The following is a 25,957-nucleotide window of genomic DNA, read 5'->3' as shown; positions in this document are numbered from 1 at the left end:
GCCCCCAGGGAGAAGAGCAGATAACAAAAGTGACTGTTTAATGCTTTTATACACAATATAAATTACACCGACCAGCATGGCAACAGCCATGGAACCAGTCCTGTCCTCCCCTCCCCCCCTTTCCCCAGACCCCAGCAGAGGAAGGCTCCGGCAGGCAGGAACAGGCAGGTGGGGTGGGTGGGGGCATGGCAGTGCTGCCGTGGGGGCAGGCGCCTGAGCTGCCGGTTGTGGCTTCACTGTCCTCTTCACCCTCCTCAGGCAGGACAGAGCTGCTGGAGGCCCTGGCGTAAGGCAGCCCTGCGCCCCTGCAGTCTCCTGCCCGTCCTCCCTCCCCCAGGGAGGGCAGGGGAAGAGGCAGCCCGGGCCTACCACTGGGCTAAGTGCTGTCTCAAGGCAGGGCCGTGCCCACAGCTGGGGGAGCCAGGAGGGCTTTGGCATTGCGTGGGTTCACCCAGCTCTCGGCCGTGTGGCCGTGGATCTTCTGGTGGCGCTTGTAATTGTCCCAGTGGCCAGTGGTGTAGGAGCAGTTTCGGCACTGGAAGGGCTTCTCGCCCGTGTGCCGCAGCATGTGCCGCTTCAGGTTCATGCTCTGGTTGCAGCTGTAGCTGCAGAGGCTGCACTGGAAGGGCTTGTCGCCTGAGTGGATGCGCCCATGACGCTTGAGGTTGGCCAGGTTGCCACAGGCGTAGTCGCAGAGCTGGCACTTGTAGGGCTTCTCGCCCGTGTGCACACGCTGGTGCCGCTTCAGGTTGTCCAGGTGGGCGGAGGCGTAGGGGCAGAGCGGGCAGGCGAAGGGCTTCTCCCCGCTGTGCGTCTTCATGTGCCGCGCCAAGTGGTTGGGGTAATGGGTGACAAAGGGGCAGAGGCTGCAGGCAAAGCCCTTGTCCCCGGCACCCTTGCGGGGGCTGGCGCCCGGCTCGGTGCCCAGCACTGCCAGGCTGCAGCGCCCGCAGACCTGCTCAGCCAGGCCCTCATCCTGCGCGAAGCCGTCGTCCAGCACCAGCCCGCACATGCGGCACGTGAAAGGGAAGAGCAGCTCGGGCAGCGCAGCTGCCTCCTCGCCCCGCAGCCGCGCACAGCCAGGCAGGAAGGGGCCGCTGCCGCTGCCCACGTGCAGGCTCAGCTCCGGCAGCAGCGGCTCTGTGGACAGACAGACAGGGCTGTGAGCAGGGTGGCACAGCACCAGCGCAGACTGGCTCTGTGAGGAGCCCCGGGGAGCCTGGCAGTATGTGACATCAGCTCGATGGCAGGACTGGTGCCCTGCCCCAGCCCCAGGGTCCTCCCAGCTGCTCTCCCCCCATCCCCATTTCCCTCCACTTTTACCTGGGTCCTTGTCCCGCCGATGCGGACCCTCGCCCTCGGGCAGGCGGTGGCTAAGCATGTGCCGCTTCAGGTTGCGGCTCTGGTTGCAGCGGTAGTCACAGGCAGCGCACTGGAAGGGCTTGTCCTGGCTGTGGACCCGCTCGTGGCGTTTGAGGTTGCCCAGGCTGCTGCAGGCGAAGCTGCAGCCCGTACAGCGGTACGGCTTCTCCCCGGTGTGCGTGCGCAGGTGCCGCGTCAGGTTCACCAGCTGGGCAGAGGCGTAGGCACACTGCGGGCAGGCGAAGGGCTTCTCCCCGTTGTGTGTCTTCATGTGGCGCTTGAGGTGGCTGGAGTAGTGGGAGGCGAAGGGGCAGAGCTGGCAGGAGTAGACGATGCGCTGGCTGCGGCCGCCCTCGGCGCCGGCGCACTGCAGGCAGCTCTGGCCCAGGCTGGCAGCCAGCTGCAGCCCGCACTGGCGGCAGGGCAGCGCGGCGGGGCCGGGCTCGCCCCCCTCCTCAGGGTCGCTCTCCACACTCAGCTGCTGGTACCCGGAGGAGCAGTCGTCGTCACTCAGGGCGTATGCTGGGATGGCGATCTTCCCCACCAGCGTGTCTGCTGAGAACACCGTGGGGATAGGGCGGTGTCAGCCAGGCTGGCCTGGGCACAGCCCCTCCACCTGTGCCCTGGTCTCAGAAGGGTCTGGGCAGCTATACCTACCCTGTGGCACCCAGTGGGAGCCCACTGCACTGCGCACTGCAGTGAGAAGCCTCATGGCCACAGTCTGCCCCAACACCCTGCTGAGGGCTTGTCCTGGGCACCTCAGGAAACCCTGACACTTCTGCATGGCTGGCCAAGACCCTGGCACCAGAAAGGGCAAGGGGACAGTGGTGGATCAAGCACCCACTGGCACTGCTGGGCCTGGTGGGTGGGAAGGTGGTGGGTGCAGCCCGACCCAGGTAGGAGAGCCGGGTGCCTATAAAGCTGGTGCCCCCAGCTGTGCCCCCCTCGCTGTGCCCCTGCCCCAGCCCCGCAGTTGGCAGCTGGTCATGCTCCCATGGCCGACACCACGGGGCTCCAACACCAGCCCCCTCCATGCTCCAAGCAGTGCCTTCTCCAGCCCCACACAGCACTGCTGTCCAATGGCAGTGGGGGGAAAGGCTGTGCCAGGCTTTCAGGGGGCACTTCCCAGCTGGGGACAGACTCATCCTCCTGCAGCTCCTGTGTCCCAGATGTACCCCCAGAGTGGTGCTCACGGCCGGAGGGGCAGCAACATGCAGCCCAAGCCTCACCACTACCAGCCACAAGCCGTGTCCTGCTGGCCCTGTCCTGTTCCTGACCTGCAGCCCTGGGGCCTGTCAGACCCAGCAGCTGCCTGTGCCCTGGAAAGCGGCCTAGGCCATCCCCTTGCTGCTGCCCATCCTGCTGGGTCAAGCTCCCAGAGCCCCAGGCAGGCAGAGAAGTTAGGCTGACCCATGCTGTGGAATGGGCGGTCCCTCCAGGCTCTGGGACCCTTCCACAAGGACTGCCTGGAGAACAGACTCCAGAACAGGGCATCCCGCCAGGGAACCCTCAGCCCTGCCTCAAGCCCTTTGCCAAGGGCCCCCCTGTCCCTTCAACTCAGCCCCACACCAGGGAGCCCCCTGCCCCCTCAGCCCAGCAGTGCCACAGCATCCCTGGAGCACCTTCCCAAGCAGCCGTGTCAGTGCTGCCCAGGCGGGACAGCCTGTCCAGCCTGTGTGCCCTGAGGTCCTGCTCCCGCTCCCGGCTGGGGCTGAGCGGGAGGACAGGGATTCCCGGCAGCTTTGGGCCCTGGCAACACCCATCTCCAGAGCAGCCGAGCGGCTGTCCCGGCGCAGGGAAGCACAGCCCCCGTCCACCAGCAGCAGCGCGGGAGCTCGGCACGGCCACAGGGAGCAGGGCCCAGCCCTCGGGGAAGCAAGGGGTCAGCCACGGGGCTGGGCACACCACACTCCCTTCTCCTGCCGTTCTGTCCCCACATCGCTCACTGCCAGGGGCAAGGAGTGAGGCTCCCGCTGCTCCCTGCGAGGCAGCTACATGGAGCTGAGCAGCGCTCGCTCCTCCAGCTGCCTCGGCCGGGGCTGCCCCGAACCCGGGGCACCGGGTCGGGGGTCCCGGGGCTGGGAGCGCCCCGCGCCCCACACAGGGCTGAGGGGGGCGGCGGGACGGGACCCTGCGGTCGGGCCCAGCTCCCGGGTGGGCAGCAGAGCCGAGCCTGGGGCTGGGCGGGGAGCGCATCTGGAGGAGCCCGGCCCCAGAGCGGCCGCGGGGACACGCAGTGCCCGGGACCCTTTCCGGTAGGGAGCGCTCGGGGGTCGGTGCCGAGAGGGCAGAGCCCACCCAGGGCCCCGCCGGGGGCCGGGCCTCGTCTCGTTGTAGGGGAAGCGCGGCCGGAGTCCGCGCCGGGCGGGCCCCCGCCAGGGCGAGCGCTGCCGGATGCGCCGAACGCGGGGCCGGTGCGGCCGGGCCGGGCCGCATCCCCGCCGGCGGCGCTGCCGGAGCGGGGCCGCGTCTCCGCGGGGGCCGCACGCACCTGGCGGTCCCTTCTGGCCACGGCCCAGCAGCAGGTCCCCGGACAGCACCAGCGCCGCTCCCGCCGTCTCCTCGGTGCCGTCCTCGGCGTCCGCTGCAGCGCCCCGAGCGCCGCGGGTCCCCGCCGGGCCGCCGCCGCCCCCCGGGCCCGCCGCGCACTCACCCTTCACCGGCTGCGGGTGGCTCTGCTTCCGCCGGGGCATCGTGGCGGGCCCCGGCGCCGGCCCGGCCCCGCCGCCCGCCCGCCCGCGGCCCGCCAGCCGCCCCCGCCAGCCCGGGCGGCCACCGCCGCCCCGCCTCGACCGGACACTTCCGCTTCCGCTTCCTCGGGAGCGCGGGGCGGAGCCGGAAGCGGCCGCGCGACCCGGAAGCAGGGCGGGCGCGTGCGCGGAGCCGCCACCGTCCCCCCCGTCCCGTCCCGTCCCGGCCTGGCGGGCACGGCACAAACGGCACCGGCACCGCCGGGCCGGGCCGCGGGACCGCCGGGGAGGCCCTGGGGGCGGGCACCGGGGCGCGACAGCGGCGGCTCCGCCCCTTCCGGGCGGCGGGAGGCGGGGGCGCCTCCGAGACCGGGACCGGGTCCGAGGCGGGCGGTGACGGTGTCTGTGCCCCGCCGAGGGCGGCTGCGTCTCCTCCTCCGCTGGCCGCCGAGCGCAGAGCCTGGTGAGTCCCGTGCCAGTGTCCCCGGGAGGTCAGAGCGGTCAGAGCTTTGTGTCTCGCCCCGTGCGGCGAAGGGCCGCTGGGTGCCCGGTGCCGCCGTGCTCCGACCGGCCCCGGAGGCCCCGTGGGTGTGCCCGGTCCGCGCCCGCAGCACTGGCCCCGGCTGTGTGAGCCGCGGCTCGGCCCCCTCACGGACCCCTGGGGTCCTTTGCAGGTCCCGGGGGCGCTGGATGTGTCGGGCTGTGGCCGTCCCGGGAGAGCCGTGGCCGTGCCGCGCCGCCAGCGATGATTCCCCGCTGACAGGTACAGCCTCGGCCGGCCTCCCGCTCTTCTCCCCCACTTAACTCCCGTGTCAGCCCGGTTTCTCCGAGCTCCGCCCTCGCCCGCTCCCGGGCATCGCTGTATCCCCTGGGGGGGAGGAGGAGCAGCCCCGCGCTCGGGCCAGCAGGGCAGGTGTGATCGGACTCCTTGGTCTTCCCCGAGGTCACTGGTCCCTCCCTCTTCCCGTGCCGGCGCTTCCGCGTCTGGCTGAGCTGCGGGAGCGCTGAGGAGGCAGCGATGCTGCCCAGGTGGGGAGGGCAGGGGGCAGCTTTGGGGTGTAGAGGAGGAAGGAGCGAGGGGAGGGACGGGCACTGCTGGCGGAGGGGTTGTGGTGTGGCCATGGACTCCGAGCTCCAAGTGAGGGAAAGCAGGCTCGGTTCCCTGCTGGAACTTAGCTCCTGGTCACCGAACGGGGTTTTGGGTCCCTTGGCACTGCAGGGGAAAGCCGTGTGTCACGCTGGGGAAGAGCCCCGGGCCGGGGAGGGGTGTGTGTCACTGCTCCTGCAGGATCTGGCTGTCACAGTGGCGCTGCTGTCTTCCCCACCCCGGGGATTTGGGAGTCCTGTGCCTCTGCACTTTGGTGCTGACCTGAAGGAGACAGGGTGGGGCAGGGCGGGCCGGGGCCCGTCGGCGGGGCACTGTCGGGGTCTCGTGGGTGCCGAGGACCCGTTCCCAGGGCCTTGCCCTCAGGAGCGGTTCCTCTACAGGCTGAGCGGCACCGACTGCAGCCGGGGATGGTTCCACCACTAACTGCGGGGAGGCCCAGGTAGGAGCCAGGCCATGGGGGCCACGCCGGGGCCGGCACGTCCCCGCTGCCCTCCGTAGCCCGACAGCAGCCGGCAGCCACTCTGAGGGCCACCATGGAGCGGCCCCCGCGTGTGCCCGGGCCCCGCTGGCTCCTGGGCTGCTTCAGGCGGGAGCCACAGGCCGTGCGGGAGGAGACGCTGCCGGAGCCGGAGGAAGCCGAGGAGACGCGCGTGGCGCTGTCCCCGGGCGAGGGCCGCTCGCTGGAGGAGTGTCCGTTGTGCCTGCTGTCCCAGCCCCCCGAGGCCTTTCCCACTCTGGCCTGCTGCGCCCACCGCTCGTGCCGGGCCTGCCTGGAGCAGTACCTGCGCCTGGCCATCACCGAGAGCCGCGTGCTGGTGTCGTGCCCGCACTGCCCCGCCGCGCTCCCCCCCGCCGACGTGCGCCGGCTGCTGCCGGAGCCCGCCCTCCGCGACAAGTACGAGGAGTTCCTGCTGCGGCGGCTGCTGGTGGCCGACCCCGGCACCCGCTGGTGCCCCGCGCCCGACTGCAGGTACCGCCGGGCCCGGTGAGGGAGCGGCGTGGGCCCCCTGCCCACTGCAGCGGCGTCCTGTGAGCCCTTCCCAGGCTCAGTCCCTTGTCACTCGGTCCCGTGTGGGTCTGGGCTGTGCAGGGACGTGTCGGGTCCCTGTCGGGCCCCAGAGCCTGTCTGCCAGGGCTGGTGTCCTTGGCTGCACCGGGCAGCTCGTGAACCGCGGGGCTGCGGGTGCTGGACGGGGCGGAGCCGTCCGTGCTGATGAGGGCGTGTCCCGGCTCCCCCGAGCTGGGGCTGTGTCTCCAGCTCAGCGCGGGGCCGGGACCTGCCACTGCCCCGCCACTGTGCCAGCTCCGACCCTTCTCCCCGCAGCTATGCTGTCCTCGCCCACGGCTGTGCCGAGTGTCCCCGCCTCACCTGCGGGCGCGAGGGCTGTGGCACCGAGTTCTGCTACCACTGCCGGCAGCCCTGGCATCCCGATGGCCCCTGTGTGCCAGCGCCACCGGCCTCTGGCCTGGCCACCCCCACAGCACAGCTGACCCAGCCCGAGGACTCAGCCCACGGTGAGGCCCCGGCCCAGGATGGGAGCAGCAGGGCCGGGATCTGGCACTGTTGGGTGCCTCTGTGCCTCCTGCCTCCGGGTCTGCTGGAGCCGGGGCTGCTGGCTGCCTCAGGGTTGTAGACCCTGTGCCAGTCGGGCTGGTGTGTGGCACTCTGGCACTCGTGGGACTTGGGGAGCCTGGGACAGGGCGTGTCCTGTCCTGCTCCCCCATCCTGTCTCATCTCCCCCCCCCAGCTGAGGCTGAGGACATCAAGGTCTGTCCCCGCTGCAGCGCCTTCATCATGAAGATCAACGATGGGAGCTGCAACCGCATGAACTGCACGGTCTGCGGGTGCCTCTTCTGCTGGCTCTGCCTGCGGGAGATCTCTGACGTGCACTTCCTGAGGTCAGTGCGGGCTGTGGGGCTGCCCCAAGTGGGGGCCCTGCCAGGAGCTCGGGGACTGGGCTGGGGGCAGGCAGGCCTGGCCCCAGGTTTGGGGCTGGCTGGGGGGAGCAGGGTGGTCTGTGCCACTCGGTCTGGCAGGGCTGAGGCCAGCTGTTGGCATTCCCAGGAGGCACCTGGAGCTCAGGGTTGGGGGAACCTGGCTGTCTGCTCCCCCGTGGGCCCACGGGTGTCCCCCGGCACAGGGCTGGGCTGTGCTGGTCTCCGCCTTGGCCCAGCCCTGCTCTGTCCCCACAGCCCCTCTGGCTGTACTTTCTGGGGGAAGAGGCCATGGTCGCGGACCCGGAGGATCCTGTGGCAGCTGGGCATGGTGCTGGGTGCACCCATGGTCATCTCCCTCGTCGCAGGCGTTGCTGTCCCTGTCATTACCATTGGGATCCCCATCTACATGGGTAGGAAGGTACTGGCAGGAGGTCTAGGAATCGCTGTGGTCCTGCTCCCTGCCGAGCCTGGCAGTCCATGGCCCCTGGCCTAGACAGACCTGCAGTGCTCCCCGCTGCCCATAGCACATCCCTAACTGCCCTCAGCACGTCCCTATGCCACCCCTGACTGGCCACAACCCCTCCTTGCCACGGCCCTCCGCTTTCCCCAGCACTCTCCGCCCGTGCAGGTGTGCTCAGTGTGGGGAGTTGGGTTTGGGGTGGGTGAAATGGAGAAGAGGTCTGGGGGCCTAGGGAGGGTTTGCAAGGACACCTGAGCTGTGGTGGCAATACTGTCATGGCTGCCTGTCCCTGAGGAGAGGGAGGAGTGTCTGGGTGGCTGAGGTTGCAGCTAGAGCTCTGCCAGGCTGGGAAGAGGCCACAAGGTCTTTGTAGAGCCCTTCATCTATCTTACCCTGCAGGTGCTGGGCCAGAGCCGGCGGAGCAGCCTGTCAGGGTGCCAGCAGTGCCTCTCTGTCACCAGCAGTGTCCTTCTCTCTCTCTTTGTGTCCCCCATCATAACAGCCATCACCGTGGGTGAGTGCAGGCTGGGGCCGAGGGTGCTGCCCTGCACTGAGCAGTGGGGCTGGGGAGTGGCCTCAGGGGATGTCTGGGACCAGGGGCACTGGGGCTGGACAGTGACTACCTGTCCACCCCCAGGTATCGGTGTGCCCCTGATGCTCACCTACGTGTACGGGACCGTGGTGCTGTCACTGTGCCGGAGCCGCTGGGGCTGTGGGGGTGGCCGCACATCTGGAGACGTTGGCATGGTAGAGCTGGAGAACCTGGCCAAGTGTGAGTCCCATGCCTGGCCCTGGCCCATGCCCTCCCTGCTCCAGCAGGGAGCAGTCCTTGGGAACAGGGTGCTCAGTGCTGTCTCCCTCCTTCAGTGAATGAGCTGTGGTCGGTGCTGCCCAGCCCAAACCGCAGCCACAGGCCAGGTGAGGACGGAACCCCAGACCCCACCGCCTCCCTCCCCAGCAGCAGCCACAGCCAGCGCCCCAGGCCAGCATGGGACAGCCAGTCAGCCAGCACGGTGGCACTGGCGGGGAGCATGCTGAGCGAGGGCCAGGACACCTCCGACAGGTGAGCAGGGTGGCCATACTGGGGGCTGCCACATCCCTTGTGAACAGCCGCCCCATGCAGGGACAGGTGCCGTCCCCCTCCCGGCTGCTGCCCTCAGGCTGGTGTCCATCCACAGGGAAGGCATCACCATCGAGGTGGAGGTGTCGGTTGAAGCGGTGCCGCGTCCTGCCCGGCAGCAGAGCCTGAGCAGCGCCCTGTCTGGACAGAGTCTCTCTGGGGACTCCCTGGGAGCTACCAGTGACAGGGGTAGCTCTGTGGGTGTCCCTGTGGAGTGAGAGGGTTGAGAGGAAGAGCCTCGATCCGCACACAAGCCCAGTGCTCTCCTGTGGCAGAGCCAGTCCCCCTCTGCGGGCACTCCCAGCCCCAAGAGGTGGGTCCCTGGTAAGTGTGGACCACATCCTGCACTGCTGCGCCAGCCCCAACTGCCCCCTCCCCAGAGGCACCACTGGGAAATAAAGCTGCTTTCCAAGGGTTTGTCTGTCTCCTGCAGCACAGTGGGGTAATGCCACAGGCCGTGGGTGGGGACCCAGCACATGGGGTGTGGAGTCTCAGGCAGTGGGGTCCTGCCTGTGGCCACTCTGACCCCATTGCAGCATCCTGGGGAGAAAAAGCTGCTTCTGGACATTTTACTGCTCAAAGTTGGGCAGTAACAGAATGCCAGAAGGGTTTGGGTTGGAAGGGACCTTAAAGCTCATCTATGCCATCCTGCCATGGGCAGTGACACCTTCCATTATCCCAGGTTGCTCCAAGCCCTGTCCAACCTGGCCTTAGACACTTCCAGGGATGGGGCAGGCACAGCTTCTCTGGGCAAACTGCTAATGGCCTCACCATCCTCACAGGGAACAATTTCTTCCCGACATCCTAATTCTGCCCTCTGTAGTGGGTCCTGTGCCACATCAAAGGCCCTTAGAGCTGCAGGTGTTTGCATTAACCTGCTGCAGCTGCTCAGGGAACAGACTCCAGGGTTTTGCTGTGACTGCCTGGCAGGTTCTGTCCTGGCAGCTCACCAGGAGGAGGTCACATGGAAGAGCACAGGTTTCCAGGAGCTGTGCAGGGAGGGGCCCTGATCACCTCTGCAGAGCCAGCAGAGGCACCAGTCCAGCTGCCACAGGGCCCTTAGGATGGTCAGAGCCCCTGAAGACCAGGGGGCCCCCCCAGCAGCAACAGACTGCTGCCCACAGGGCTTGTGGCTCCCTGTGGGATCCTGGGGCAGGTGGGACTGCTCTAGGCTTTGTGGGAAGGAGGGACTAGGGGGAAGAGCCAGTGTAGGAAACAGACACCAAGGGGCCAGTTGTGTGTAAAAGAAAAAAGAAAAAAAAAAAATAACAGCTCACCACAGATGCTCTTCTTTTCCAGTGGCTTGCCGGGTCTGTGGCTCTTTCTGCTGCACAGGGAGAGCCCACCTTTCCATCTGTGTTTTGCAGCCCAGGGACTTCACTCCTGCAGGAGCAGCCACAGGTATCGACACACCTTGTACGAGCTGTGCATCAGGGAGGTGTCCCTTGCTGCACCTTGTCAGAAGGTGCAGCTCAATGGGTGCTGCCTGCTGAGGGCAGGTGAGCTCAGTAGGGTGACTGGTGCCCCTGTTCCTTCAGACACAGACTGTCTCCAGAGGCTCGTGTCTGCTCTGAGAATCCTCAGCAGGATCCCTCATCCTGGGGGAACCGGGAACCACAGGCCAAAGCCCGGCAGTGCTCCAAGACCCCAAGGACAAATGTCCTTCCCCCCCACCTTCCTCATCTCCCCTTCCAGGAAAGAACCAAGGACCAGGAGCACAGCTGTGTTTTCCAGTCTTTTAGTTTGAAAAAAGTATTGATTGAAAGTGTACAACTGAACACGGCATGGCCGCAGCACCACCGCCAGATTGTTTCACAAATAAAAACAGAAAGGGCCTTAAATAATTGGGTGCAGATTAAAAAAATCTCAACAGTGAAAAAGTTCTTCCCTCCAAACAGAAATTCACAGGCACAGAAATGGCAACAACCATATGGAGACAATGGGGGGACATCCTCCTCCTCACCACAAGGCTCTGTGCTGTGGTGCTCCCGGGCGCAGCTCCATCCTCGCTCCCTCTTTGGAATGGTTACGGATGAACAGTGCGACATGCCCTCGCTAACCAGACCCGCCCCCCACCCCCCACCCAGGACACGGACAAACAAGGCCTCTGCTAAGGCTAAAAAAAGGACAAGACTTGGAGTCTTGAGTTCAGCATGGGTAAGAAATGAGAGTCTGGTGAGCACAGCCCAGTCCCTGGGCAGGCCCTGCTACTCCAGCTTGGCCTTCTTGGTGCTGTCCCCGCCGTTCTCCTCCACTGGTGCTGCCGCCTCCCCCAGTTTCCGCTTCCCGCTCTCAGCAGGTGGGTGTGTGTTACGGGGTTTGAAGCTGATGATGATGCAGGTCATGTTATCGCAGCCGGTGCCATCCCCTGAGGTGTCTGGAGCCAAGCACTGATCCAGCAGCTGGGGAGGGAAGGGGCAGGTCAGCAGAGAGCACAGACACACACTGGGACCACTCCGAGGCACCGGGCCCACTCCAATACCTGACAGTGGCTCAGGTTTGCCAGGCCAGGGCTGTGTGGGATGGGTTAAATGCTGTTCCCACCAGAGAAGGGACAGAAATAACCTCAGCAGCCCCAGGGTTCTGAATGTGGGCAGCAACTCCTTCGGCTGGACAGCACCCCTGAGGTCAGACACTGGCCCAGGTGCTCAGGGAACTGGGTCCCATTGCAGAGGTGTTTCTGCTCCTGCCCATTGTAGCCCATGAGCTGCAGACCCCTCAGTCCTGGATGAGCCCATGTGAGGGAGCAGGAGGGCAGAGCCAGGCCCTGACCTGGGACACAGAAATGCTGTGTTGCTGCACAGACAGCAGAGCTCCAGATTTTACCTCTTCTACAATGGAGGAGAGCGGCCGCAGGACTCCGTTCTCATCCTTTTGAGTGATCTTGGACTGGATGAAATCCACCACTTCCTGGCTGCTCATCACATTCCTGCAGAGCAGAGAGGTGAGAAGGGAGCACACATGCCAGTGTCCAACAGGCCTTCCCCAGGCCCAGCTCCAGAGAAAGACCAGAGAAGCGATACCCCAGAGGCACAACACTCACCAGATTCCATCACAGGCAATGACCATGAAGTCGTGGTCATCATTTATTGTCAGCACTTTGATGTCAGGCAAGGCAGAGATCATCTGCTCTTCCGGAGGGAGGTTCTTGTTCCGCTTGTAGAAGTGATCCCCTGCAGTGAGGAGGAGGATGTCTGGGATCGGGCAGTGCTGCCTGCCCTGCACAGCGAGCAGCACTGCCCTGTCACAAGGCCCCAGTGGGATCCAGCCAGTGCTCCCACAGCCTAGGATCACACTGTGGGCCATGAGGCAGAGGAACCACCCCAGGTTCCAGGTGTCAGCTCTGGCTAGCCCAGGGAAGACGGGCCTTGGCCAGCTCAGCCTCTCTTCACCACAAATCGAGTGCTGCTTCCCCACCTCCTGGGGCAACACCAGGCCAATAGCACACAGCACCTGTCACCTCTGGAGAGGCTGTGGCTGCCCCAGCCCTGGAAGTGTTCTGGACCAGGCTGGATGGGGCTTGGAGCAACCCGGTCTAGTGGAAGGTGTCACTGCCCATGGCAGTGGGGATTGGAACAAGATGATCTTTAAGTTCCATCCCATCCAAACCATCCCAGGGTTCACTCTGATTCAAAGCTCACTTGAGAAAACTGACCCTCAGCTCTAGCTAGCAGTTTATCAGGAAATCAGAGCCTATAAAGGGACTTCCGGGGCCACTGCAAAATAGCAGGTGGGAATGCCAGTGTCTCCCTAGATAATGTCTCTATCCTAAAGATGTTATTATCTCTTTACCCTGGGATAACAATTTCAGTGGTTTGGGTCCTTCTGCAGAAGTACAGGTGACCAAGTGGTTTAAACTGCCTCGAAGCCAGGTCCCCAGGAAGCAACACACCAAGGTCCCTCAACAGACAGAGAGCAGGAAAAGTCCTGTTTCCAAAGACAGCAGTCTGGTTTTGGGACAGTTTACATGAGCTGGTTTCTGACAACCCAGCTATTGGCACAATAGCCTGGGAGGTGCCAGGTGCTGCTTTCCACTGGTGTCCAATTGCTTCATGGCCATTTTCTCCCATGAAATCTCCCATGAAATTATAAAGAATAGACTCTACTCATCTGGTAAAAACTGTTGTATAACCTTGGTGGCTGGCAGTGCTGGAAGCACGGCTGTCTGAGGCCAGGCCTGCCAGCATCCCCCCTCCTGCTCACCGATGGCCCTGGAGAGGTTGAGGCCGCCGTTCACCCTCCCGTCCATGGTGACCTTGCCGCCAGCATTCTTTATCCTGGCCAGCTCCACCTCATCCTCTGGCTTGTGGTCATACGACATGTCGACGGCCTTGCCGCCCTCCGACACGACGCAGCGCGAGTCCCCGGCGTTGGCCACGATCAGCTGCTTGCCCCGGATCAGCGCCACGACAGCGGTGGTCCCGCTGTCCGAGCCGGGCTGTAAGAGACACAGGATTTTGGTGGGATTCCTTTCTCTGGCTCCATGTTGGGTCACTAAGGGAGCCAGCTCCAGCTGTGTCCCAGACCCCAGGGTGCTGCATCTCACCCCATGAGCACACACAGAGTGATGGAGAAAGCCCAAGGGAGTGTGAAACACCAGGAGGGTGTTCACTGAGGGGCAGGGTCAGCCAACAACTCCATTCCAGCTTCATGCAGCTCAGTGGATGAGGATTGCCTGGTGTTCCACATGTCCTGCCATACCCCCCACTCTAACATGCTGAATCCAGCCCCAGCCCAGCTCAAGCAGATTGTCACTGGAAGCCAGACCATCTCCCCAAAGGGAGAAATTGGCACCATGGAAGCCACATCCCCTTTACATGACCTCTGGGTCCCTGGCCCATCTGCCTGCACTGTCACAGGCTAAGGAGCTGCAGCCCTGACCTGGCGAGGAGCGATGCTGTGCCCTGGAGCAGCAGTGCCAGTGGAGCCCATCTGTTCCTGCCCCGTGGTCTCCCTCCACACCAGCCCCACAGCAATTCCACATACCCCACACTCAGAAGCAGGATCAGCCTCATCTACCTCAGCCTTCTGCCTGGATCCAGGCCCTTCCCTCAGCCTTTGCACAAACCCAGGCTGTCGGCAGCTCTCTCAGCCCCAGGAGAGCACATGGGGTGTTCTATCCCCACCTGAGCAGGAACAACCTCTTACTGAGTCTCCCAAGTGCCCCTGGCTCCACACTACACTGCAGAACACAAGAACAGGGTGTACCTCCTCTTTCCCCTCCATGCCTGGTAACAACATTTCCTCCTCTTCATCCTCATCCTCCTCTAATTCTTCAGTGTCATCTTCATCATCTTCATTCTCTACTTCTTCGCTGCTGTAACCATCCTCATCCTCACTGCACTCCTACAAGAAAGGAGTGATACCACAGGAGTCGCACAGGACACTCAGTGCCCTCCCCCCACAGGTCTCTCCATCCTGGGGACCGATGGTCAGGTCCCCCAGAGGTGTGAGGTGACCTGGCACATGTCCCCCACACCTGATGGCTACAACCAGAGCAGCTGGTGTCACTACAGCAGTGGATGAAGGGATGGTGCATGCAGCAGGACCCAGGGCTATTGGCTATGGCTGCTGCAGGATGAGAGTGTGTGTCCTTCAGGGTTATCTCAACAATCCCAAACATTCCCATGGGATGGCCTGAAAGGATCAGCCTGAAACACCTGCTCCTAGGACACACCCAGGATGAGTGAGGGGCTCTTCTCAAGTACCACCGTAAGCAATACATTCTGCCCAGCCAGAAGGCCACTCTGTCCCAGTGCTGTTTCCTACCTCACTGTCTTCCTCCTCTTCCTCAACCTCATCTGACTCATCCTCACTGTCCTCAAAAAATTTGGATTTGGTTGTGCGCTGGGGCTTTCCCGTGGAGGAGCAGGAGGGCCCGGCCTCCCCAGTAGAAGAGGTGACGGCCTCGTCACCTTTGCCTAGTTCAGGCTTCTGCAGAGCAGGGCTGTTGCCTCCAGCGCTGGCTTTGTCTGAGGTGGAGGAAATACCCGTGATTTCTTCATCTGGCTTCCCGTTCTTCCTCTCCTTGTGGTCAGGAAGCTCCCCTGGGTCAGCCTCTCCGTTCATATTTGACTCCCCGTCATGCTGCTTGCCTGTCCCCTCCGCAGTGTTATCCCCAGCTGCAGCTACAGACTTGGCTTTGAGGTTCTTGGTGCAGTTTTGTCCATAACGTGTGAGAAGCTCCTCAATGGTCATTGTGGCTTCTTCGTGCAGAAGAGCAGCTTCCTCATTATCCACTGCAAATGGAAAGGAGAGGAGGTGAGAACAGAGAGGCTCAGAGAGCAGGATACCCACCACGCTGGGTCCAGTGATGAGCTGCCCTGGCTAAGGCTGCTGCTGCAGAGTTCCAGCAGGGCTCCCCAGGCTGACTGTGAGCACACAGCCAGGCCTGTGCTGTCCCAGGTGCTGCAGGTGAGCAGGATGAAAACAGCAGGGCCACAGTTCTGACCACGGCGCAGCCTGGCAGTCCTCCCAGTGCCCCAGCCTCTGGGCTCCCTGGCTGGCTGACTGACAGCAGCACAGAACCTTTACATCAGCTGCATGGCTGGGGGTAGAGCCTCGCTTTCCCGAGCACGGGCTCCTGGGGAGCCATGGGGAGGCAGACTTGCTGCCTCCACATGCAGGTTTGGTCAGTAATGCTGCAGGACAAGAAGAGAGTAGTTGCTCCATGGGCCAGAAACACTGCAGGGATCCCCATCCATCAGCTGTTACCTGGACAGGTGCAACAGGTGAAAGCACAGCTTTGGGCAGTTACCACAGCATCTCCCAAGTGGGACTAGGCAGAAAATGCGATGACTTTCCCTTAACCATAAGCCAATAACCACCACTTCCCTACTGACATCCCCTTGGTTATAGTTTGCTTTGCTATTTAATCCCAAAAGGAAAACACATACTCATATCCCAAAATCTCCTGAAAACACAGGACAATAAAGAAAACCCAACCAACCACCTACTTCATCTCTGTCAGCTGGAGAATGACGCTCAACAAACTCAGTGTTTCCAGACCAACACAGTGTTCATGGTGATGGTATTGCCTTACATCTGCCTCAAGGCTGGTCACAAGGTACTCAGCGAGAGCAGCACAGGATTCCACCCCAGGAATCACCTCCTGCCTGGCTCTGGGGACTGGCTACCACTTGCTGGTGGAACACTTGCCTTTTTTGTGAAGAGACCAGAATCTACTTCAGTCCTACCTGCTACCACCAGCCTGAGAAAACCAAGTGCTGCACACCACGTTATTTCCCTTCCACAACTAAGCCCACTTCCCAGTTCAGACTTCCTTACACATCCTGCAACCCTGCACCCTGTGGAGGAAGGTCTATGGAAAATGGTGACAAGCTGGTTTGTTATCCATATAGCATTAAGCTCCCAAATGGATCTGGGCTCCCCCAGCACCAGCCCAAAGCCATGGACAGTGCCGAGGGGCAGCAGGTCAGCTCAGCCAAAACTTAACTGAGAAACTGGGACAGAACACCTTGTGCCAAAGGAGACCTGGCCCTGCTGCTCTCAGTCCCTGTCCTGGAGCTGCAGCCTTGTCTGCTCAGTGGCATCTGACTTACTCACCATCATCTTCATCAGCAACTTTCTCTTTCTCATCTTCATCATCTTGGGGCCGCCCGGCCATTTGGGAGAGCTCCTTAATCACCTCCTCAGTGGTGAGCTTGGCATCAATGGCCAAGAACGCATCTTCCAGGGCCTGCGTGTGAACAGACGTGAGTGGGCAGCCCCCGCTTCCCTATGGAAGCGTTGCCATGCTGTGCAATCCAGTCTCCTCCAGCATGCACACCATATGGAATCACAGCATGGCTGCAGCTGCCAGGGACCTCTGGGATTCTGCTGATCCAACCCCCTGCTCCAGCAGAGACGCCCAGAGCTGATTGCCCAGGATCATATCCAGACAGATTCTGAACAGCTCCAAGGATGGAGCCTCCATCGCTTCCCCGGACAACCTGCACAGCGGCATCGGGTACCGACACAAGGGCTTTTCCCCACATTGGTGCTCACTCGTTCCAGGGCAGAATTGGCTCCTTACCTTTTGCAATTTGCCTTCCTTGTAGGCCTTCTGATCTTTGATGATCTCAGGGAGGTACTTGGCACAGTACAGGGCAACTTCTTCTCCTGAAAAAGAGCAGAAACCATTTAAAGAGGCTGATCCTCCCAGATACAGCATGCTCTTGAGCAACTGAACTATGGAAGCAAATCCCAGGACACAAACCAGAGCTGCCCCAGACACAGAACAGTAACACAGCAGTTGACTCTGGGGGTCCCACTCACACCTTCCCAGGGGCAGCGGAATATGCTGATGGCCCTGGCAACCCTCAGTGAGCTCCAAACCACCAGGTGTGGCCAATGCTGTGAGCTTCCCGAGAGCGAGCTTAGGCCCAATGTGATATTCAGAACGACTCTTTAGGCCCAGGCTACCTGGAAACCTCTATTTTCACACGTCAGTGCAAGCAGAAGAAAAGGGAAGCTTTTGATCAATGTAGGCTCTCTCAGAGCGTTACCAACATGTAATGAGCACGTAAAAAGTGCTCTGTGCTCTAGTGTGTGTTCCACACCAACAGCAATGGGATCCCACAGCTTGAGATAAGCCTTTCAGGAGATGGGGCAGCCACCTTGGTACAGGAAGGGGTGTGTGTGTTCACGGCACAACAAACAGCAGTTGGAAGGAACACCATGCCAAGAGCACAAGGGATAAACTGGGACTGAGGAACAACAACTCAAGCCAAGTGCCCACCCTAGAGCAGCTGAGAGATTTTTAAAAGCCAGAATTTCCTCTGCAGCTCAGTAATTAATGGTTTCACATAGAGAACAGGGCATGGAGGCATTTGTTGTCTTCATGGAGGTGCTACTAAGAGAGGAGAAAGAGTCAACAGTGAGGGATCATGACTGTCTCTATTTTATCTTGAATGGGGACCAGAAAGAGTAGTGTGAGTTGTATGAGATTGAACCAGTCACTGAGGTTTTTATATGAGGCAAAGAACGATGTAGGACAGAGGAACATGGCTCACATTCACAAGAAAGAAAAGTTAAGAGCTAGAAACTGAGAAACAAATGAAATGACAACACAGGAGGGAGGGGAGCGGGGCAGGCTGCAGGTCCCGCCACAGGGTCCAGTGGCATCCTTGAGGCTGTGCTGGACCAGCCCTTCCCTGTCACAGGGCAAAGAAGCAGCAGTATGAGTGGCTGGACACAGCACCACAGAGCCTCCCTGCACCTGGGGCTTCCCTGAGGATGTGGGTACAGCCAGAGCCACGTGTACTGCTTTCCTTCAGGTTACAGATGGTTTTCACACAGTTTTTCACAGGATGGACCAGCCGCTGCATATCCCAACTCCCTGCCCTTCTCCCAGCCCAGCAGAGGCTGTGCAGGCAGCTGGGCATGACGAGGAGTTGTGCAGGCAGGAGCAAGGCTCTGTGAAGGAATGGTGAGCAGGGGAATTGAGGGCAAAGCAGCAGCAGCAGCCGTATCAGCTCAGCAAAGGGAGAGGCAGAGGGAACACAGTGGGAAGCGGAGAGGCAGGGAGATTTGGTAGAAAGAAAGAAACAGCAGACAAGGAACTTTTCCAATGTGCCTGCAGAAAAGGGATCAAGTGGTCATTGACAGAGAACAGAAACAGCAAAATGTCTGCTGCTACACAAGCACTGCAAAACATTCCACGATACAGACCCAGGGAACACAGACTGGGTCTGACCTAGGAATGCTGGAAAGGACCTGTGACAACCAACAGGACAAGGATGAAGGGCTTCACACTGACAGAGGGGAGGGCTAAATGGGATATTAGGAAGAAAGTCTTGCCTCTGTGAGGGTGGCGAGGCCTTGGCCATTCTGTGTTTCCTCCACAAAAACGTTTTGGAGGAAGGTAAATAATTGTTAATTGTCTCCATAAGATGGGTCTGAAGGACAGAGATGGCCTCAGAGCCCAAATGCCAGATTAGGCCCAAGGTCAGTGTTTGAATAACAGATCTCTCAGGCAAACACCACTAATCACTGCACAGCTCAGCAACAGGCAGGAGCCAACACCAGCCTTTAGCACGTACACCACAAAAAAGATCACAGTGTGGGTCAGGTAAAGAGAGCGCAGTGAGGGTCAGATAAACTGACAGCAGGAACAGCTGAACCACTCTGGTGACCTGCAGCTGCTACCAGCTATAAATCCCCTCTAACATGCTCTGGTGAATCCGCTATTAGCTCCAACCCTTCCAGATCCACGGTGGGTGCCAAGAAAGGACTCTCATGGTTTAACCCCAGATGGCAACTAAGCACTGCCCAGCCACTTGCCCACACACCTCTCCTCATGGTACGGCAGAGAGGATTGGAAGGGCAAAAGGAAGGAAAGTCTTGAGTTCAGAGGAGGTTAAAACTGTAATAATAACAATAATTATTAAAAAAAATAGTGAAATGGAAAATAGCAAAGAGAGAGAAATAAAGCCCAAGACACAGAAGCAATGCAAAGAAAAGTGTCAATGAAAACAGTTATTAGAAGGAAGAGTTTAAAGGAGACAGTGACAGAGAATGATCAGAAACCCCACTGAAGGGGCAGAGTGCCCGAATATCATTCTGCAGGATCTGGGCGAAGAGAGACCAGGGCACATAAAAAGGAAGCAGGGGAAAGCAAAAACCAACCCAGCAGCATCTTTCAAACACTAGAAGGCTTGTCCACAGTGGGGAAATGTAAGAGAAAAACTGTTGAGTGAAATGGAAAAAGTTAACAGGAAAAAAAAAAAAAACTCGAACTCACCCTTTTTTCAAATAAAACACAATCATAAAAACTTTTCCCAACCCATTTGAAGCAGGAAGCTTACTGGAGAGTTTCAGCTGAGAGATAAGCAAGGTATATAAGAGAAGTTAAATTCAGTTTTTGCACTGGCAGCTAATAAAGTTCAGCAAGGTTCCCACCCAAAAAAATGTACATGAGATCTGAGAAATTGTTTAAATAACTAACATATCAATAAACTCATACAACAGTAGGGATGTGCAAAAGCTGTTCTTCAGAGTCAGGTTCAACTACATCCATATCTTTCCTGATAAGGTTTGTCCAGGAAGAGTTATAGAGATTCAACCACTAGAAACCTAAAATACGAGTTAGAAAGCCATGCCTATGCTATGCCAGTCCATGCCTTTCCCTAATGTCTCTCTTGAATCTTCCCTATTGTATTTAAAATCCTCAAACGCACCCCTTCATGTCCTACACTAACATGTCATGAGTGTCCAAAGGCTCTCTAAAACCCCACATATGGAACAGACCTTCTCGGCAGCTGAAAAAACAACACACTGAGCTCAGAGGAGAACAGAGGGTTTGACACTACTCATTCTTGACCTGTTTATGGTAGATATTCCTTACCTTTATTTTTGCCTGACATACACAAACGGTTTCTGAGTTTCTGCACTGAGGTGAGTAGCTGCTGAATCCCTACATCGTGTTTCCTTGTCACTCTCTGCCTCTCAGCACCAACCCATCACCCCCATGTTCTCAAACATGCTCTCCAGGATATCAGTAACTGCTCCACCCTAATCTCTGCACACTCTAAGATGAAGTTCAGGAGGAAAATAATTTAAGAGCATTAAATATATTCTACAGCCTGAGACAGCATCTTTGGAGGAGCTACTCACCAGCAGCCTACTCAGGCTGAGCTTTTTAGTAAGGACTATTGCAAAAAAAGGTCGTAAGCTGTAACTTGCAAATTGGCAATTTTAGATATCTCAGGTCTAAAGGCAAGTGGAAATTATGGAACAGCACTGCGTAACCTTCCACTGAAATCTGCTTCATATCAGAAAAATGAGACTAAACCACACCAAAAACACATTAAAGTGCCTCAGAGTGGGAGAACTGGGCTCACAACACTCCAGAGCAGCAGAGCTGTCATGGGAACACAGCAAACAGGACAAATTGTATTACAACGGCTTTTAAATGCTCAGGGACACATACACAGCAGGGACGGTCACTAACTGGCCAGTGTGTTTCAGAGTAAATGACCAGGAGGAAACAGGAAGTTTAGTTCATCTACTCCATACAGATTTTCAAAAGGCTTTCAAATAAATCATCAAATGTTTCCCATACTGCTGCCACGGGAAAAGCAGTGAGGTTGGACAGGAGCAGTTTTCAGAACGGAGGAGGGCCACTGGGAGAGCTCCTTGAAGAGATGTTGACCAACATCTACATAAATTATCAGGAAAAGAGGTTATTAAAATGCGATGGATCACTTAGGATGATCCAAACTAAAATAATTTGCAAGATTTAACAGCAGGAATTCTGTAATATTAGCAATGATATTTAATAGCAATATTCAGCTGTATGAGCAGAGACAAGCCCAAGGCTTCTCTGACTGGAATAAAGGACCTGAAGTCCAAAATGGTAAAAGTGAAAAGTGCTTAGGGAGTGATTACTCACTCATTCCTCATATGTGCTGGAGATATTGCAGCAAAATTACCAGGCAGCAGATTTAATCACATCTTTTTCAAATAATTCTATACAAAATGCACAACGCAAACAATCACCAAAAATAGAAACTTGTTTAAAATGCAATTAAACAAATTCATGAAGAGATAGTTCATCAAGAAGGCTCCAACATGTCTCCAGGATGGAATGGCTGCAACTTCCAGCTTGGGAACCCTTACCTGGGGAGTGGGAGCTGGGCAGGTTCAGCAGGGAATGGATCTTCCAGTTCTGATTTCCACTTTTTCCTGAGGCAACCACCAGAATACACTGCCTACATTCAACCTCTGGTCCAATCTCAGGTGGTTTTTCTCACCACCTTTCCTTCTGTGACCCTCCTGCCCAGCATATCCACCATGAAAACAGCCAAAGTCATAGAGGATGAAGTGCAAATCTAATTTCAATTTCAGATCAGCCCCTGACCCTCCTTCTAGGACTCCCTAAGAAACAGTCAGAACCTCCACTGACAATCTCTCTCAAAGAAAACGCTTCCCAGGAAGGAGTAGGATTCCTAGAGATAGATGGATGCCCCAGCAGGCACGGACAGCCCCGAGGGGTCACCCTGAAGGACAGGAGAGAGCAGAGCAGGCACAGTTACCTCCGTGTCCATCGTAGACGGAGAACATGGCTGTTTCACTGTCCAGCTCGGGAATGCAGTTGTGGGCATCCTGAAAGAGAGAGAAAAGGTCTGGAATGACAAGGATTGCATTAGACCCACAGAAAATCATTGAACCACAGATTTGTTTGGGCTGGAAAAGCCCTCTGAGATCATTGAGTCCAACATTCCCCCAGCATTGCCAAGGCCACAGTGCTGTCCCACGTCCCCAGGTGCCCCATCTGCATGGCTTTTAAATCCCTCCAGGAATGGAGACCCCACCACTGCCTGGCCAGAGCCAGACAAACCTTTCCATGAAGAAACTGTTCCCAATATCCAACCTGCGGACATCCTCCCCTAGCACAGCTTGAGGCCATTCCCTCTCATCATGTCCCTGTTCCCTGGGAGCAGAGCCCAACCTCCCCGGCTCCCCCGTCCTGTCAGGGAGTTGCAGAGAGCGAGAAGGTCCCCCCTGAGCCTCCTTTTCTCCAGACTGAGACCCTCCAGGTGCTCCTCATCAGGCTTGTCCTCCAGACCCTTCCCCAGCTCTGTTACCATCTCCAGACACTCCAGCACAAAAGGCCAACCACACATGAGCCACAGGCACTGCTCAGTCCTTCTCCCCACAAGGTCTCTGTGGAACAGCTGGCTTTGAGAGAGGCAGCACACCGATTTCACAGTCAGAAGAGGTGCTTGGCCTCTTCACCTACACATCAGCAAACCCACCTTGGCTATTTCAGTGCAGAGCCTGGAACAGACAGATGGGCTGAACCTTTCTCCTAAGCCTTCTGCCTGCCCAGCTCATCTCATGACACTCCTTCAAGTCCAACCCTCACCCACCACCTCACCACCCTTGTGTTCAGGAACCATCCTGTGATATGTTCAGCAGTGTGATCTTTGAGATGGTTCATCACCTTAAATGTGCTACAGCTGTCCCAAAACACTGTACTCACTCCAACATCTGGCTTAAATCTCTGAATGTGTCCATACTGCCCTCTGTATCTCAGAATTTACACACACACTGAGCTACACTCAATCACAGCCCAGCAACCACTGAACTCCTCTAGTTTTTTATACAGGAATTCTTGGATAAGGGCTCTTTGCCCTCCAGAGTCCCACAATCTTGTAAAAAGAGAACTCTATTCCCTGCTCAGGAAAATGGGAACACAGAGGGTCTGGGTTTATGCAGCATGGATTGCTGGCACTGGAATGAAAAGTGTCTGAACAGGCAAGTGACAACCTGAGTTCAAAATGAAAAAATTACTCTGAACGGTAATGCAGAGCTCACTGGAGAGAGCACGAAAGAAAACAAGGATAAACCAAGAACCAGCATTTCCATACTCACTTTTCTGAGCATCCACAGAAGCCAGTGAGACTGTAAACTCACAGCACAGTGACTGGGATGAGTCCCAGGTGACCAAACAATGGTGTAATTAAAGAGATGCAAATGCTGCTGGGTAGGAAACCCAGCAGTGGCACCAAAAACAATCCGTGCTGCCCTTGCTAAGCCCCCACTGCAGCCTGCTCTGCCCCCTCAGTGAGCCCTCCCTGCAGCAGCCCCCGCCCTGTGCGAGTCCCATGCATGGCACAGGAGCTTGGCCCTGCCCGTCTGCCCTGCTCCAAGCACAGCTGCTGGTGGCTCTGCATGTGGGGCACAGCCAGGCCCTGGCACTGCCAACGTCCCTGAGCACCGAGACCAACGTTTGCTGCCCGTTACCAGCCTCCAGCCCAGCCTCCAGCCCTGGTCAGCTCACTGCAGCGACTGAGTGACCGTGATCTTGTGCACTTCAGGGCGAGAAAGAGCTCACAGAACTTCCCAAAGCAACCTCTCTGGATTAAGTTATAGCATTTCTTCAGAGTCCTGTATACCCGCCTCAACTGGCAGTTCCTAAAACTTAAGAGGCAACAAAAAGTTCCTTTACAGAGTTTCTGCCACCCAAAATGCCCGTACCCTCCCGCCTGCACACTCTGGCTGCCTTCACTGACACACAGAACCAGAGTCCTAAGCGCAAACATTTGCGTAGAACTTTCTGCAAGCCTTGCAGAAAAGCAAAAGCGTAAATAAACGTGAAGAAAAGGAAAAAACACAAACCAAGACGCGACAGAGAGCGGAACGCAGAGCACTGGAATGCAAGAGAACGCAGCAGGACGGCTCAGCTGTTGTGTGTTCAGCTCCTGCCATCCGCTCATTTTTTGGGACAACTCAGCTGAACCACTCTAAGGGCCTCAGCACTGCCTCTGCCAGCAGGGATAAGCCAGGGATACTGGGTAGTGTAGAATCCACAGCTGCAGCCCAGGCCCCTGTCCAGCCTCTGCACAGGTATCAGCCACAGCCCTGGAGCAAGTGAGGTCAGAACCTCATCCCAGGCTGGCTCCTGAACACGCTGCAGCTCTGGGCATGGGGACGCCAGAGCCATGCCAGTGTTCAGCTGCTTGCACACGCACTAATCGCTTTTGAGATTACATCTCAGTGCTCCAGGAACGTCCCTGTGCCGCCAGTTGCCCCCTGCAGGGGTCACTGGGAGGGGACCAGCTCAGCCAAGTGCATCTATGCTGTCATCCTGCTCAGCACACACCTACACCTACTCTGAGTGTCTCCCAGGAGCACAAGCACCAGTTCTGCACCTTCTACCCCGAGAACCAGAGCTCAGGGGTTCACATGCAGAAGGGAGGAAACATCTGGTCAGTGTTTTGTCACCTGTACTGCTGCCCCACTCCAGCAGTGGGGAAATGTCTGACAACAGGCTCAGGAACCCCCGAGAGCAGCCACAGGGTCATGAACCAGACACTGAGAGGGGAGACTTGGGGGGCTGCAGAGACCAGGGTTAATCCTGACTGAATTCAGCTGTGTGCTGGCTGCCCAGAAGGGAAAACGAGCCAGCACACTGCAGGTACTCCCAGAGGGTGTGAGGCTCGCAGCCCTGCAAGGTCGGCAGCCCCACGCTGCCCTCGCACCAACCAGCAGCTTTACAGGGCAGCTCCTGCAGCCTCCTGCATGGGGGAGTGCGGGCACGCGCCTGGATCCTCAGCCAGGTGGGCTTGGGGGCAACTCCTCCACCCACACCAAGGCCACCAAAGCCAGGACTGGCTACAGGAGACTGAGAGCAGCCAGCAGAATTCCTCCTACAAATCTTCCTAGAAAAAGATAAAAACAGGGAAGGAGCACAGCAAGACACTGACATTTCTTTCAGAAGAGAAACCCAGATATTTCCCCTCAGGATTTCCCCCTTGCTTTCAGTCCGTGTTTTGCCCTAAGCACTAAACGCTCCTTCCCTCGGCTTTCTACCCTGAATTCCTCACTCCTCGAGGGGATTTCTCCAGCTGTACCTGCCCTCGCGAAGCGGGGGGGCTCTCCCCGCGGGAGCCGGGACTGCCGTGGGGCATTTGGGGAAGGCTGGGGCGGCACCAGGAGAGGCAGAATCCCGCCCTCGGGGGGAGGGGGGGACCGGCAGCCCCCAGGCCCCCTCACCGTCGGGGCCCGTTGGCGCAGGCCCCTGAGGAGGCCCTGGGGTGAATGCCGCCGCCCCGCCAGCCCCGGCGCCCTCAGCCCCTTACCTCCATGGAGACGCGCCATCCCTGCATGGCGCTGAACCCGAAGTGCAGCGGGCGCGGCCCGAGCCCGGCGCCGTCCCCGGAGCTCTTCACCGTGTTGGGCTGCGACAAGTAGGCGCCCATTGCGGCCGCGGCGGCCTCGGTCGGCGGCGGCCGGACCGGACCCGGGGGCGCGGGCGGAGCGCGGGGGCGGCGGGACCTCGCACCGGCGGGCGGCGACCGGAAGTCGCGCGGCCGGAAGCGCGGCGGCCGGAAGCGCGAACCATAGAGACGCAGCCAGAGCGGCGCCGCGGCCCGCTCCGCCTCGGGACAGCCCACACGGGTCGCCGCTGGCTTCGAGCTGCCTTGCGGCTCCTTCAGGGGAATAAGGGACTCGGTACCGGCTGAAGCCGCGCGGCCTCCCAGGGGCCGGTGCCAGACCCGTCCTTTCCCCCCCCGAGGGGCTCGCGCGCACCTGGCGCGTTATCTGCGCTCGGCCGAGCCCTCCGATCAATCAGCGGCGCTGCCGGCCCTTCCTCGCGCTCCCATTGGCTGCCGCACGGGCAGGCCCCGCCCCCTCGCGGTGCTGCCCGGCCCGGCCCGCAGAGCGCCCCCTGCCGTGCGGCTCCTCGAGGGGCCTCGCCCGCCGGCCATTGGCGGGCGCTGACGCGGCGCTCCGGGCGCTGATTGGCTGCGCGGAGGCCCCGCCCCGCC

General features: G+C 59.2%; 3 protein-coding genes across 7 annotated transcripts; 1 reads left to right on the top strand and 2 right to left on the bottom strand.

Moving 5' to 3' along the window:
- Nucleotides 1-21: 21 nt before the first annotated feature.
- Nucleotides 22-4,104, bottom strand: ZNF513 (zinc finger protein 513). 3 transcript variants are annotated; one of them, XM_050330904.1, is made up of 3 exons: nt 4,016-4,104; nt 1,324-1,917; nt 22-1,140 (listed from the first exon to the last, which is right to left on the bottom strand). In XM_050330904.1, the coding sequence occupies exons 1-3, from the start codon at nt 4,053-4,055 to the stop codon at nt 389-391; spliced, it is 1,386 nt and encodes a 461-aa protein (XP_050186861.1). In that variant the 5' UTR covers nt 4,056-4,104; the 3' UTR covers nt 22-388. The 3 variants fall into 3 exon arrangements, with proteins under 3 accessions (XP_050186861.1, XP_050186862.1, XP_050186859.1); XM_050330905.1 differs by having other exon boundaries at nt 3,854-4,070; XM_050330902.1 differs by having other exon boundaries at nt 1,324-1,914; nt 3,854-4,067.
- Nucleotides 4,105-4,268: 164 nt separating this feature from the next.
- On the top strand, nt 4,269-10,364 carry LOC126648175 (E3 ubiquitin-protein ligase RNF19B-like). 3 transcript variants are annotated; one of them, XR_007630755.1, is made up of 12 exons: nt 4,269-4,515; nt 4,727-4,815; nt 5,541-6,130; nt 6,485-6,675; nt 6,909-7,059; nt 7,354-7,516; nt 7,958-8,072; nt 8,196-8,330; nt 8,426-8,621; nt 8,737-9,002; nt 9,978-10,079; nt 10,217-10,364. XR_007630755.1 is itself a non-coding variant. In XM_050330895.1 (10 exons), exons 3-10 carry the CDS (start codon nt 5,694-5,696, stop codon nt 8,894-8,896), a joined length of 1,548 nt encoding a protein of 515 aa, XP_050186852.1. In that variant the 5' UTR covers nt 4,269-4,515; nt 4,727-4,815; nt 5,541-5,693; the 3' UTR covers nt 8,897-9,095. The 3 variants fall into 3 exon arrangements, 2 of the variants coding, with proteins under 2 accessions (XP_050186852.1, XP_050186853.1); XM_050330895.1 differs by lacking the exons at nt 9,978-10,079; nt 10,217-10,364 and having other exon boundaries at nt 8,737-9,095; XM_050330896.1 differs by lacking the exons at nt 4,269-4,515; nt 4,727-4,815; nt 9,978-10,079; nt 10,217-10,364 and adding an exon at nt 5,020-5,081 and having other exon boundaries at nt 8,737-9,095.
- A 36-nt stretch (nt 10,365-10,400) lies between these two features.
- PPM1G (protein phosphatase, Mg2+/Mn2+ dependent 1G) lies at nt 10,401-25,508 on the bottom strand. The gene is made up of 10 exons (XM_050330894.1): nt 25,268-25,508; nt 21,716-21,785; nt 16,714-16,799; nt 16,245-16,377; nt 14,448-14,917; nt 13,887-14,024; nt 12,882-13,116; nt 11,722-11,851; nt 11,505-11,607; nt 10,401-11,080 (listed from the first exon to the last, which is right to left on the bottom strand). The coding sequence occupies exons 1-10, from the start codon at nt 25,385-25,387 to the stop codon at nt 10,886-10,888; spliced, it is 1,680 nt and encodes a 559-aa protein (XP_050186851.1). The 5' UTR covers nt 25,388-25,508; the 3' UTR covers nt 10,401-10,885.
- Nucleotides 25,509-25,957: the final 449 nt, after the last annotated feature.

The sequence above is a fragment of the Myiozetetes cayanensis genome, unplaced genomic scaffold, assembly GCF_022539395.1.
Source record: "Myiozetetes cayanensis isolate MyiCay16 unplaced genomic scaffold, myiCay2020 scf45, whole genome shotgun sequence".
In the NCBI taxonomy this organism is placed as follows: Eukaryota; Metazoa; Chordata; class Aves; order Passeriformes; family Tyrannidae; genus Myiozetetes; species Myiozetetes cayanensis.
The sequence above is the reverse complement of the archived record's forward strand: the minus strand, read 5'-3'. Positions and strand labels throughout refer to the sequence as shown.

What these genes read in the sequence shown, in the direction of transcription:
- ZNF513 (XM_050330905.1), bottom strand. Translation starts at nt 4,055, where the DNA reads ATGCCCCGGCGGAAGCAGAGCCACCCGCAGCCGGTGAAGGGTGAGTGC. An exon ending in TGGCCAGAAGGGACCGCCAG is followed by an intron (nt 1,918 to 3,853) that starts GTGCGTGCGGCC and finishes CGGTGTTCTCAG; the next exon opens with CAGACACGCTGGTGGGGAAG. An exon ending in TCGGCGGGACAAGGACCCAG is followed by an intron (nt 1,141 to 1,323) that starts GTAAAAGTGGAG and finishes GTCTGTCCACAG; the next exon opens with AGCCGCTGCTGCCGGAGCTG.
- PPM1G (XM_050330894.1), bottom strand. Translation starts at nt 25,387, where the DNA reads ATGGGCGCCTACTTGTCGCAGCCCAACACGGTGAAGAGCTCCGGGGAC. An exon ending in GATGGCGCGTCTCCATGGAG is followed by an intron (nt 21,786 to 25,267) that starts GTAAGGGGCTGA and finishes TCTCTCTTTCAG; the next exon opens with GATGCCCACAACTGCATTCC. An exon ending in TCTCCTCCATTGTAGAAGAG is followed by an intron (nt 11,081 to 11,504) that starts GTAAAATCTGGA and finishes TTCCCTCCCCAG; the next exon opens with CTGCTGGATCAGTGCTTGGC.
- LOC126648175 (XM_050330895.1), top strand. Translation starts at nt 5,694, where the DNA reads ATGGAGCGGCCCCCGCGTGTGCCCGGGCCCCGCTGGCTCCTGGGCTGC. An exon ending in TGCCCCGCGCCCGACTGCAG is followed by an intron (nt 6,131 to 6,484) that starts GTACCGCCGGGC and finishes TTCTCCCCGCAG; the next exon opens with CTATGCTGTCCTCGCCCACG. An exon ending in GCTGGAGAACCTGGCCAAGT is followed by an intron (nt 8,331 to 8,425) that starts GTGAGTCCCATG and finishes TCCCTCCTTCAG; the next exon opens with TGAATGAGCTGTGGTCGGTG.